The sequence below is a fragment of the Tympanuchus pallidicinctus genome, unplaced genomic scaffold (genome assembly GCF_026119805.1).
Source record: "Tympanuchus pallidicinctus isolate F22 unplaced genomic scaffold, pur_lepc_1.0 scaffold5, whole genome shotgun sequence".
Taxonomy (NCBI): domain Eukaryota; kingdom Metazoa; phylum Chordata; class Aves; order Galliformes; family Phasianidae; genus Tympanuchus; species Tympanuchus pallidicinctus.
The window spans coordinates 44,695,924-44,709,252 of record NW_026294769.1 but is presented as its reverse complement, the minus strand read 5'-3'; the positions used below and the strand labels follow the sequence as shown (position 1 = coordinate 44,709,252).

The following is a 13,329-nucleotide window of genomic DNA, read 5'->3' as shown; positions in this document are numbered from 1 at the left end:
ATGCCCTTATCTACTCCGCAGGTCTTCTTGGTCCAGCAAAAAGAGAGGCTTGGCTACAGCTAAGAGCAGAAATTGAAGCTTTGACGGATTCTTGGTTAACACTTGCACTGAAAGCACTCACCCTTATTCATTCAAGGTGAGTATGGATGGGACAGTTATAGAACGTAAAGATGTGTGCAGTTGATTTAGAAGAGGTTGCCTGGTCTTGTGCGCATAATGCTGCTATGGGCGACCTTCTTGTCATTCCCTGTTCTGATCTAACCTTGATATTCTGTACCTTGCTCTCCTGTAATGCAGAGAATAGCAACTTTCTTTGAGAAGTGTCAATAATAATAGTGAAGGATTCTGATGGGAGGGATAAGATTTTCCTTGTTTTGCTTTGCTTTGTTAAAAAGGATATTTGTGTTTTCTGTTCCACAGGACAAATTGTGTGAATATCCTTGTAACAACTACACAGCTAATTCCAGCTCTGGCAAAAGTCTTGTTGTATGGATTAGGGGTTGTATTTCCCATAGAGAATATTTACAGCGCAACTAAAATAGGTGAGCTATTTTTATAATGCTGTGCTATATTTGAAACAATAAAAGTCTAAATAAAAAGCAATTGTAATCCACATTCTTGAATATATATTTAGAAGCATACGGGTTAATGTTATATCTCAGAAAGGACATTTCATGCTAAGACATCATAAAAGCGCTTTGCAAAGAACCTCATATAGCTCTACAAACACAGATGCAGCCTCTGTTAGGAGGAAATACAATCATTTTGTGTCACATTTTCTCAAAACTGTGAGTGTATGTAGCAATGCAGGTGTTTTTGTGGTAGGCTGTCAGTAGAGACCTATGCAGTCACCTCAGGTTAACACAAGTAATTCTGTAAAGGTAAACCTGGCTGCATGCGTTTTCATGTCTTCTGGAGCAAATTTTGTTAAACAGCTTACCAGAAGCAAGAATATTTTGCTGCAGAATGTAATTATTTAAGTTTATTCATACTGACTGTAATAATCTTCAGCCAGGCAAATGTTTATTTCTGTTTTCTGGTTCAATATGAAAGATGTTATTCTGAGTATGTAGAAATACATGGTACCAGATGGCAATGGTGCTTGTAATTTTTAACATGATTATGACATATCTGTTCTGTCTCAGATTCCCTCAAAATTGTTGGCAACATGAAAACATTTTTCATGTGTTCTTAAGTATCTGTAATACAGGAAGCTCAAATGGCCAAGAAAAAATGGTGGGTTATTTTTGTTTGGTTTTGTTGTTGTTGTTTTTTTAAATACCTTGGTTGAGCATTTTATATAGAAATTTGAAAGCATTACTGTAAAGGATTTAAAACCATTTCTGAGATGGAAATGTCACTCTACCTGACTATAGAAATTTTGTGAGTTAGAGCTTTCAATTTTAATACTTCAAATACACCTTTTAACTGAAGCATTGTAATAAATATTCATTTATGACTTTAAGTACACAGAACAAGGAGTACTTTTGGAATACTGTCTTCAGTCACTGACTGTCACAGGAAATCAGGAGGTTTTTGTAATGTGGCACGATTATGATTTTTCAGCACCGTTTTAACCTAGTGTTGCAGGTCCCTGATACCTGGCGCTAATGTGAAAGGATGTCATTGAGTAGTGTGGTTTCTCTGCTGACAAGAAATCTTTTTTATATTTCCAATCTACTTGCTCTTATGCTGGTATTGTCCTGTAGCTGAAATAATTATTTTGAAAAACACAACTTTTCCTGGTTTTGGTCTAGACATGCAGTAGGTACACAGGTAAGCGTGCATTTTGGCCGGGCTGATGTGATCTTTCAGACTGATAGCATTTAAGGAAACTCGACTGCAGGCATTTACTTACATTCTGGCTTCCCAGTATCGATGCCTGAAACACTGTACAGAACTGGGATCATTTCCATAGGTCTATGCACTGAAGTAATGAGCTACGTTAATGGATCCCAGTGCAGGATCAAGGACCTTGACCATGTATTGGATTACAGGCATTTAAACCTAAATCTTTTTTGTGACCTCCTAAGTCAGGATACTACTGTTTCAGGAGCTGTGATTAATCTTGTCACAGGTTGCGGAGAAAAAGCTAGAATTTCTACTCAGAATTCTCCTGGTGGGGGAATCCCCACCAAAACATGTCTCAGATTAGTGTAGGAGACGAGAAAGGTGATACTGCAGACCAGTGGTACGCTACATCTACCATGTCGTGTGCATTAAATGACCTTTCAGAGCACATTTGAAGGCTGCCTGTCAGCTGTTCTGGCAGGAACAAAGCTGCAATAAGCCTGGGTACACCATCCTACAGGAGAGGCTCTTCTCTGTTCTCTTGCAATAATTATGTGTTAAAGTACTGGGGAGGTCCAGGCTAATACTAACTAGTGATTTGGTGATATCTCCTCACCACTTATCCTTTTTAGTTGTTTTTTTGTTGTTTTTTTTTTTTTTTTTGTTTTTTTTTCAGGAAAGGAAAGTTGTTTTGAGCGAATAATTCAAAGATTTGGAAGAAAAGTAGTGTATGTGGTTATAGGAGATGGTGTCGAAGAAGAGCAAGGCGCTAAAAAGGTAATGGCCCTTTTTCAAGATTTCAAGATGCTGAAACCAAAATTATCCTTTCTTACATATGCAACAGCGTGTACTGGCATTTGATTTTAATATCTTTGCTTTATGAAATATAATGTTTTGATCATATCTGGTAGAAAGCTGCGTAAAACTAGATAATAATGTGCCCCGCTGTTCTCCAAAAGACACATTATGCTAGCTATGTATATTTGGCTTATTTCAGAAAGGAGCCAGAAAATGGGTCCTGGTTTTTGTGCCAAGAACTAATAGTTCTGTTTTCATTGGCATCCCAAAATACCACATCGGATGTTATGAATATAAGCAAAAAATGGTGATTCTTACTGATCAAAGGCAGTGTGAAATTTGACCAGATGAAATACATATATGTCACACCTTGAATATGCATGTAGGTCTGGAGTAGTTTAACAGTTTTCTTGTGGGACCGTAACTTGGATTCTGTATTCAGGTAAATACTCATGTCTTATCCTGCATTCATAACCTCAGTAAATTGAGCAGAGGATGCAATTTGCATGTCTATTTATTGTTTTTTTCCCTGCCTCTGGGAGAGAGGGGGAAAAATACATTTTTTTCCCAGTGTGGAGTAAGATCCATAGAAAGCAAAACTTCCCGCTAGCAAATAATAGCCTTGCTCATCTACCAAAAGAGAGGCAGATACAGAGTCTTTACTCAAAGGAAAAAGGCATAATTTTGGCTATTTGAGCAATAGGAGAAAGAGTAGGAAAACGAGCATTTCACTTATTTCTTCCCTTTAAAGGTAAATTGCTTTGACATAAGTTCACTTTTAGCACAGAAATATCTCTGCGGTGCTTCTATATCTGTTTCCACTGTTACTAGATTGGCAGAGTAAAACTAATTAGTTCAGATGACATTTTACCAGATGCACTGTGACTGGTTTTGCTTCTGAAATCAGGGGTTTGTGCCCCTGGAGCACTTCAGGCAGGTTCCCGGCTCGTCCCGGCACTTTGCAGAGCATCAGTTTCATATATCCCTTTGGCGGACGGACGGGAACAGTTTGCTTCTTTTTCCTTCAGAAATGCCTTTCATCTTTGCAGAGAAATGTTTTCCCGCTGTAAATGATTACATTTTAAAGGCTGCATTTAAGATCGGGGTGGGGGGAAAAAAAATCTTCTTTGTTCCTTTTCTGTTGCTTGGTGAAATAGTGTCGTATGTGATAATGGCAGGAGTAGTCCTTTTGGTAACATTATCTAATTCACTGCGCTTTTTCAACAGGAAACACTATTCAGAAAAGCATAGGAGAAAGCCCTTCCAGTTGCTAAGAGGTGTAGCAGCACAGAAAGTTCCTTTGTCCCATTGCTTCTGTATATTCTTTCTTATTGGAAGAAATGTAGATTTAAAGCATGCTAGATTAGGCTCTGGATTAAACTGTTTTTTAAAACAATTCCAGAGAAGTCAGTTAAGTACATCAGCAACCTTGCCTTTCTGCAAAAACTATTAATTTGATTAAAGGAAACATCTCTGTGATTCTTGTCCTGCTCCTTGCTCCTCCTGAAAAGAACTCCCCCTTGCAAGCTGTGAAAGCGGGACTTGATCCTTGGTTTTGTCCTTGCATAGTGCCAGAGTGAGAATCACAGAGTACTTGGAGCTAATCTCAGCTCAGATGGTGCATTGTTTTTTGACTGCTCCTCAGGTTGTTTTTTTAGCATTATAGGGAGGAATAGGCACAGGAGTGTGCCACAGAGTATGCTGTGCTTCACTTCAAAGACATATGCCCTGTCTAATGAATGAGTAGTACTGCTGTATTAGAAAACTGCAAAAGCATATACCTTCTATAGAGTGCTTGCAAGCAAAATTGAGACTATTCGTACAGAAAATGTGAAGCCCATCAGCCAAAACTGTCTTAAGTGTCTCAATGCCTTGCTTATCCCCTCACATAGTAGCTTCCTTCCTATCAGCATATTCAGTTTTGGGCCCCTCATTACTGAAAAGACATTGAGGCCCTGGAGTTTGCCCAGGAAAGGCCAACAAAGTTGGTAAGGGGTCTGCGATGTAAGTCTTAAGGGGAGTGGCTTAGGTGTGGCGAAGAAGGTTGGGGAGACCTCATCACTCTTTACAACTGCCTGAAAGAACGCTACAGTGTGATGGGGGTTGGACTCTTCTTCCAGAAACCTAGTGACAGGACAAGAGGTAATGACCTCAGGTTGCACCAGAGGAGGTTCAGGTTGGATATTAGCAAAAATTTCATTTCAGACAGAGTGGTGAGGCATTGGAACAGGGAAGTAATGGAGCCATCATCTCTGAAGGTGTTCAAGAAGAGTGTAGAAGTGGCACTGAGGGGCATGGTTTACTGGTATGGTGGTGAAAGGCTAATGGTGATCTTAGTGATCTTCTCAACTTTTACAGTTCTGTGATTCTGTGATATTGTCAAGGCAGGAACAGTGTTTTTGTCATTCCTTTGTACTGCACTTTGCTGAAGAAGTTTGACCTGTGGAGAAGCCCTTAGTATATGTACTTTTTTTTACGTAGCGCACAGACAGTACACTCTTCTTTAAAATTTAAATAGCTCTTCACTGCTTATGTATAGTTCATAAAGAGTATATTTAAACGATTGTATAAATTCAAATCTATTTAGTTTTTTTCTGCTCCTTCAGTGAAAAGAGCTGAATTTCAAGCCTAGGAGATCATAAAGTTAAGATTTGTTATTAGAATAACTTACTAATAATTTAGCCAGTTGCTTTTTCATGAGACAAGGTTTTTTACTGTTGTACTTTGTCTGTTGAAAAGCCTGAGTCAATACAACAGAAGAAAAAAGACGCATTTTAAACCTTTTTTTATTACCATTATAGTAAAAATTCGATGATACATTCTTTTCCATACAGGTTAAAAGGTCATTGCTCTTTTCAGAAATGTGCTGAGGAGAGATTGGTATTTTGTAAAATGCCTCTCCTGATCGATGGAAATAAATACAGCACACTGAGGAAGCGGCACACTCTTAAGTTTCATGTAACACAGGACAAGCCATGGTATCAACACCTTGCCTTAGCTGTCACTTCCTGCAGAATATAAGACAATTAAAATCCTTAGGCCGTTTGCATTACAGGCTGAGGAGAAATTGTACCCTTCTGGATGGTTTCAGGAGGCAGGGCAGCCGCAGCAGCAGAGTTCATGTGGAGGTTGCTACCTTTGGAGAAGAGGGAGAGGAGGGGAGAGAGAAAAGAGAGGAGAAGGCAGGGAGTGCTCAGGGCTGGGTGCTGTGGGGGCACGTGCCTGCAGCAAGCCCAGGCATGGGGCTGCCTCCTTCCCTGTGTGTCTGCATGCCTCTGTGGTGACATATGCAGAATCAGTTCCTGGGTTTCTCTGCCAGAAACTCCATTGTCTTGAGTTTTTTGTTGGGAAATATTCATAAGGCAGGAAAAAAACAACCAAACGAAAAAAAAACTCCTGAGGTTTTCTACTTGGGAGAATCTTGCAAAGCATTTCTGATTTGCAAGATGAGACAAAAGGAGGAGCGTCTCTTCATGGAGGAGCTGGATTTTACATCAGGTGATTCAGGAGAGCCTCGGCAAATCAGTTTCTTCCTTTGTCGGGAGAAATGGTCATTCAGCTTTGGAGGGAAATTGTGAGGAAAAATCATAAATCTTCACAGAGCAATAAATAGAATATAAATGGCTATCCAGTCTGCAACTGCTTTAAAGCTCGCAGTCACACTGTGCTGCTTAGGTTTGGGTAGGAAGTAAAGGCGACCACTTAGCAAAATCTGGCAGAAACACAACAAAAATACTGCGAAAGATGACAGAAACTTATGAGTTTTCAATTCAAATATGTCGCAAATCTCAGGAGTGAGATTTCTCTAGAAATATGAATTCATTTAAGGGAAGAAGGATAGCCTGCAGTTTCCAGTGTTACTTAGTCAAAAAATGATTTTGTTTTGTGCATTTATTGAGGTGCTTTGTATTTTGGTGAATACTTGGAGTTTTGTTCTTCTAGTGATACACACTGAAAATAATACTGCCTCTAGTTCAAAATTTAGATATCTTAGTAATTTAGGTTATTGAATAATTTTATAATTACTAGATTTACTAAATGAATAATTTAACTTTTCTTGCTTAAGCGCAAAGTGAACCTTCTGCCACCGTATTTAATTTAAGAATAGAATTGAAATGTTCATAGCTTTATTTATTGTCAAGTGTCACATTATTAAACACCTACAACGCAATTCATGCTTTTTCATAGACAAAAGTTTGGTATTTACTTGGAACACAGTGAAATAGTGTGCAGAACGCTTGCTTTTCTACCAGCCTAGGCATTCATTCCCCCTGTAAGCAATAAGAAAAGCTTTCTGACAGTTTCTTTAGTTCATAATGCATCCAGCTAGGCTGCTGTTTGTTAGCAGTTAGTGTTGGTCATCTGTTCTCAAGCGTCAGTCAATGATATATTAGCATTTTTTGGTGTGCTCACAGTAGAAGACACAATTAGGCACAATGTATGTGCTAAGTGTTGGCAGTGAGGGCTTTCTAAAGGTAATTTTTAGTGAATATATATCCATTGAAACTCTTGTCTGATCATTTCATAAGAAAAGAAAAGAGCCTCTGTCTCACTGTTGACAGTGCTTGTGGATAAGCAGGGCACGCCAACACAGGAATTATGTATAAGGTTTTGCTTGATCATTTTGTGCAGTCATTTATTGTATCAGATAAGGTGAAAACTATTGTGTATGCCCAGTAAACAAACATGCATATATATGGACACATATGTGTGTGAGGCTGCATATACATACACAGATGCATGCATGTAGCTATACATAGATCTGTATCAGGTTTGTTTCCCCTCCCCTTAGCCATGAAGTCTGTGCCGTAGGGTCAGACTGATAGAGATCTGAATCAGCCACATGGGCCCCATGCACGGAGCGCCTATGCAGATTCCAGTCCTCATACAGCCGCTGCGTTCCTCACGTGTTTCATTTCTTGGGAGTGTGCAGCTGGTCCTTTGACCTATACGCAGGAGAAATTAAAATAATTATAATCCTGAGATTTACACAACCTCTTTGTTTTCATGGGACTCTCCGGGCTCTCATTCCATGTCTTGCTGCTATAACCGAATAGAGTAAATGGAGGTATATTCCTTTACCAGATATAAATAAAGCAGAGGACTCTTAAGTGAATTTCAGATTTGCAAAGAGACAGCCAAAATAATGATCACTTAAAGTTTTTGTTTTAAACTCTGACCATAAACAGCTGAGAGTAATCCAAAACTTGATATTGCATATAAGCATCATAGCAAGAATCACTGTGATTTGATTTAGCAGAAGCTAAACCTTCTGTGAAAACAATCAGGGTCTTTAACTAACCCTGACGCCTGGTGTGTATACGCTCTGTGGTGCTGAGGTTGTTACTAGGGAAGCAGTATAATGCTGATGGAGCTGCATGAGGTGGGGAGCTGGAATCCAAGAATTTATTACTACAATTCTCCCTATTCATTAGTTTGCTGTATGTCCTTGGAGGGCTTCCATGTCATTGACTCTTGGCTTCTGCAGACACTACTCAAGGGCAGGTGTCCACCAAACCCTGCACCACACTTAGGTATGCTGTTTACACCTCTCTGAGCCAGTGGTTGAGGCAGAGCAGATTCCAAGCTGACAGAGAGAATAGATAGGTGCTGCCTTGCACCTGGGCAAGGAGAGGGAAGCTGCAACCACACAAAAATGGAGACAGCAAAACTGAGTACTCTTGGTTGCAAGCACAGCTTGGATCAGCCACAAGCAGAAACCGTGCCTGTTTGTCTTTGATGTAATGCCCCCATCAGATGTTAAATTCTGATCTTGCAGCCTAAAGAAGAGATAGGAACACAGAAGCTTTAGGAGAGCCCAGAAAACAGCATGATTAGGCAATTTTATTTCTATTTGTTATTGTTTGTACATTTACTGAGCATGATGCAAGAAATGAATTTTTTAGGAAAGATTTGAGCTGGAAACTAGTAATGCCTGACCTGACAGAGCAGAGAGGACAGTCTGTATAGTGTAACAGCGGGGTGTTGGGACATGGAGCAGTAACTCAGTGAGCTGATTGCATTTAGTTTCTGTTGCTGCTGGGGCACAGAAGTCTGCACTGAAGATGAATAAATAGTAGAAGTCATGTTTAATGTTTCTTTCTTAAGGAGAGGAATACTGTGTAAAGCATTTTGGAAATACTATAAGCGTTTATTCCAACAATGTCTCACTTGTCTCCTGAAATATTATTTTTTTCTCATCAGCAACGTGGCTCACTTACTTCCCTTATCTTAGTCAACTGTATCTTAAGTCTTTGTGACAATCTAAGGTAAAACGAAGCAGAATAGAAACTGATCCAGTGGTGCTTCCTTGTGAGTCATTTTGTTTTCTTCCTGAATAATTTTTTTGGTTCTAAAAGCTAGTGAAACCCTGCATGTGGGAAGCTGTTGATACATCTATATTACATTTTAATCCAGATCAGGAGTGTTGTAAGGAGGGAGACTGTCCCCCTTACTCTGCTTTTGCTAACATCTGTTTTAAGGCAAAAAATTGATCTCTTTTGGATAGAACTAAACAAGAGGTGCTTACCAAATGTTCTCCAACTGCTAGTAGGTATATTTTCCATAACAGTGGACTAGAGCTGTTCTGAAATGAAAACCCTGAAATTTGGATATCTCCATCACTCTGCAGTCTCTTATTGTGCAGCTCTTTTTGCTAACGCCTGTCCTTTATTTGGTGTGCATTTTCCAGACTCCTTGCTGTGTGTGTCCTGCACCACTTTTTAGCCCAGTCTAGCTGATTAATACCATTCCAGCCTCATCTCCTCTGCCTCTTACAAGTGCAGCAGTTGATTCATCCTTAATGGCTGCTTTTTGACATCAGAGAGACTTGCCACTACTTACCCACTTCTGTTTCTTTTAAAATCTGTGCTTTACTCCCCACATCAAACTCAGTTCATCGTCACAGTGTTATCTGGATTGGGCATTGTCCTCCTAAAAATAATTATTATTTATATACAGACCGGTTTACCTGAGTTCCAGGGATGAATTTATCACAATTTATCTGTGCTAAGGTGTTGGATTGATGAGATAGGTGTTTCGCAGATGTGCAGGGTTTACAGTAAATGTGGACCTGGAAACAGAGGGTTTCACATTGTGCTTTTACGCTGTTTTCAGAATTGTTCTCTAATTCCTTGAGAATGAAGGCCTGGATGAAAAAGGGGGCTCAGCATAGCAATGATGATCAGAAGAGATGTAGTTTTGCTGCTGATTTAAATAGAATTAGGAATTTGTGCAGGAAGTACTGAAGGAGAACGAGGAAAACAGTTCCTGTGAAGCTGTTAATAAAATGCTTGGGGATCCCAGAAGCTATTGTGATATTAAATTGCCTCCTAAAGATGTCAGACACAAGCTGACCCAGTGAGATGATGAACATGGTCATGTTTAGCCTTCAAAATATTGGTGCATCGAAACTATTTTCCCATGAAATTGACAGATAATTTCCTGAAGAAAGCTGATGGTTATCTATTTGTATTTATGTGAAAAGTCTTGCTGACAGTTTAATCAGTGTTTTACAGTATAAAGATAGCAAGTATTCTTAATCAGATTTTTACCCTTCATGGATGAGGTAATGTGTACTTTTTCCTGGTAGTTGTGGTTTTGGTTCCTTCAGGTTCTTTGCATATATGGTTGTGTTCCAGACTGAGATCTTATTACAGTTACTAGGAAAAAAATATGATTTTATTTTAAAATTGTCCAATATGGAAAATATGTTTTAAGATCAGTGCTAACAATGAGTGATGTTATACAAACCACCAGGATAAAATTCCTTTCAAAGTGATGTGAGCAACATATGAGCTATTCTGAATCATCTTTCCTGTGTTTGTAACTCACCTGCCAGGGAAAGTTTTCCGAATAATATGTTTTGATGGTAAATATTACTTCCTTTTTATATATATATATATATTTTTTTTTAACTAAGTTCTATTCTCTTCCTCGAACTACCCACCTGCTTCATGTATGGAACAGTTTTCTTAATTTTTTTTACTAGAAAACAGCAGTTTCTTCCTCAAAATGTTGTAGTCTGTTTTTCTTAAGATCCTTAAGATCTCCAGTCTTTCCTGTTGGCAAATAGGTTAGCTATTATTGATATTATTGACAATTTGTGCTCGAGTGTCAGAGAAATCAGAAAGAAGTGTGAAGGGCTTGAGGTTTTAACAGCTCTGAGTTGCTCTCTCCTCACACTGTTACCTTGTTCTTGCTGAAGACAATGGGTGGGTCTGAATACCAAAATGCTTGGGGTTATTTTTACATGTTGTCTGTGCTGTTCACAGCATGCTATGCCATTTTGGAGGATCTCAAGCCACTCTGACCTTATGGCCCTTCACCATGCCTTGGAACTGGAGTACTTGTAGCAGCCCAGCAGCACTTTGAAACCCCAGTCTCCTTCTGCCCATGGACGGTATGCCTGTATCTTGTGTCAGCATTGGACTACAGAACTTTGTGATTTCAACATGTTGACGTACAGCTGCAATTGGTCTTAACCCCTGCCCTTTCAGTAAACGGAGGAGCATGTCTTTTTCTTCAGAACAGCTGTTGACTCTGGTACTGCGAGTCCAACAAAAATAAGCCATGCAAATGTTTTAACAGCTCATCTTTACTATATTTGCTACCAAAAAGAAATGGAGAAGGAAGAAACAGGAAATAAAGGTTCATACCTGTGAAAAAAGGACCTGCAAGTGCTTTGTAGTTTTTAAACTCTTCAATGTGACACACGCCGTTTCTTCAACACAGCAAACTTGATTGCACAATGAAGACTGAGATTTTTCAAAATACCAGTGGAGTAATTTTCTTCTAAAGAAGGTTTACTTTTTGGTTTCTCATACCCAGGGTACTCTGTACATCTTTACTTATTTATGAACAGACTGTATTTTGACATCATATAACTGAGGATATGTGTAATAGGAAGAAAGGCTATTGTAAGCCTTTGCCTTACGATACAGCAACTACTTTTGATTTTAGCACATTACAGAGTAGTTTAAAATATGTCTAATTTAAACTAATAGGTACATCACTGAGACAATCATGTACAGGAAGAATTTTTGTGTAAATTTGTAATAATGAATGATTCTTTTACATATTGTTAAGGTAAATGCTATTGAAAGATAGTAATGCCTTGTTGGTGAAGAATGAGGCTACGTGTGCACAAAATGTTGTGCAGTGCCTTGTCAACACGTTGGATATAAATATGTAGATAATGGATTTTTTTAGATAAATTTGTCAAGACCAAAAGCATGGATGTCAAGTGTCAATAGGAATTGGGTTTTGTTCTTTTCAGCTATTTCTCTACCTTTTTCCTCTCTCATCTGTTCTGATTATGAAAAGATTTTCTTTCCCCCCATTAAGGAAGTATAGATAAAACACAACTGAAGAGGAGTACTTTGCTGTCTTCTGTTTGCTCTCTTAACGCTTTTTTAGAGTATTGTCAAATGAATTAGCAGATTCCATAAAGAAATAGAGAACACAAATATATTTTAAGACATGACTTAAACTGGAATCTGAGTACCAACTAGTTTATGTCTCATCCAAAAATAAAGGAAATTATTGTGATCATTATTTTTAGAAATTAGGAATGGTAATATTTTGGAGAAATTGAACAAGATACTCATATACATTTAAGGTTTTTAATCCTCTTCCACCAGGAGTCAGATTTTCCTAAGATATAACATCCATTGCCGGCAATGGAAATACAGAAATAGTTATTGCCAAGGAGTTAAAATTTGCTTTTGTCTGTATCCATTTTACAGGACAAACCTAGACCGTGTCTGTCTGTGACTTGTGACTTTTCTAATCTTGAAGGCCGTGAGGTACTTGATCAGATAAACTGTTAGTCTTACTATTCGACGTGAATTGTACCAATTCCCTTTGCTTGATTCAAATCTCTTCATTAAAAAGAAGCATTGGATTTGTTGTTTCATTCTCCAGCTTTGCTTTCTTTCTTTTTCTTTTTCTTTTTTTTTCTTTTTCTTATTTTTTCTTTTTTTTTTCTTTCTTTTTTTTTTTTTTTTTGGCTAAAAACACCAGCCTTGAAACAACTACCTGCAAAGCTACAAAGCACCAATGTAGCTGCAAAGAAACACCATTCTTTATTGGAGGAATAATGTTGCTGCTAAAATTAAATGTTTGTGGATTGTTTTATTACCAACAACGAGGTTTTTATCCTACCAAGACTTTCACCTGTGCTTTACTTTACCCAGTATGAGTACTGGAATTCACACAGTACTCACATACATACATGAAGCACATTGTGGATAGTTTTTAAAACCAAGACTATAACTAGCCCTTTCTTCAAGTAAGCATCTTCAAAGTAGACAGTAATGGAGGTTGGTTGTCTTTTTTTTTTTTTTCCATCTCTTTTCTATATTTAGTCACTTGCGGACTGAAAAAAGAAACAGTTTATCTGGGCCTTATTGTACAAAAAGTGTGTTGTGTCCACAATTGTGTACAGTATTTTTCTTCATTAATTTTGTTTTAAATTAATAAAATTGATTTGTGAACATATTAAACAACTCTCTTGTATGTAGGTCTATGATATTTCTCCTCTCTAGGTTTGTAATGAGGAGACATCTCTCATCTTTTCACTGTCCTAAGACACAAGTTGTTCACCTGTTTGTGCCCACCTGAGATGTCAAATAATGTAAAAATAGGTGCTTCTGGTTTACAAAAGTTTGATGGGCAGCAGGAGGAGGAGCTAAAGAAGGTCAGAAACATGTAGTAGGACTCGGACTTGGTGCATGCTGT

General features: G+C 38.3%; 1 protein-coding gene across 16 annotated transcripts in view; it reads left to right on the top strand.

Moving 5' to 3' along the window:
- Positions 1–12,505, top strand: part of EYA1 (EYA transcriptional coactivator and phosphatase 1) — an 88,337-nt gene extending 75,832 nt beyond the window's left edge. For all 16 annotated transcript variants that reach the window (XM_052704908.1, XM_052704923.1, XM_052704922.1 and 13 more), the window contains 4 exons: positions 22–136; positions 421–542; positions 2,468–2,568; positions 10,863–12,505. In XM_052704908.1, the coding sequence (XP_052560868.1) occupies positions 22–136; positions 421–542; positions 2,468–2,568; positions 10,863–10,943 (419 nt within the window). In that variant the 3' untranslated portion in view covers positions 10,944–12,505. The remainder of the gene's footprint in view (positions 1–21; positions 137–420; positions 543–2,467; positions 2,569–10,862) is intronic.
- The last annotated feature ends 824 nt before the right edge of the window (positions 12,506–13,329 follow it).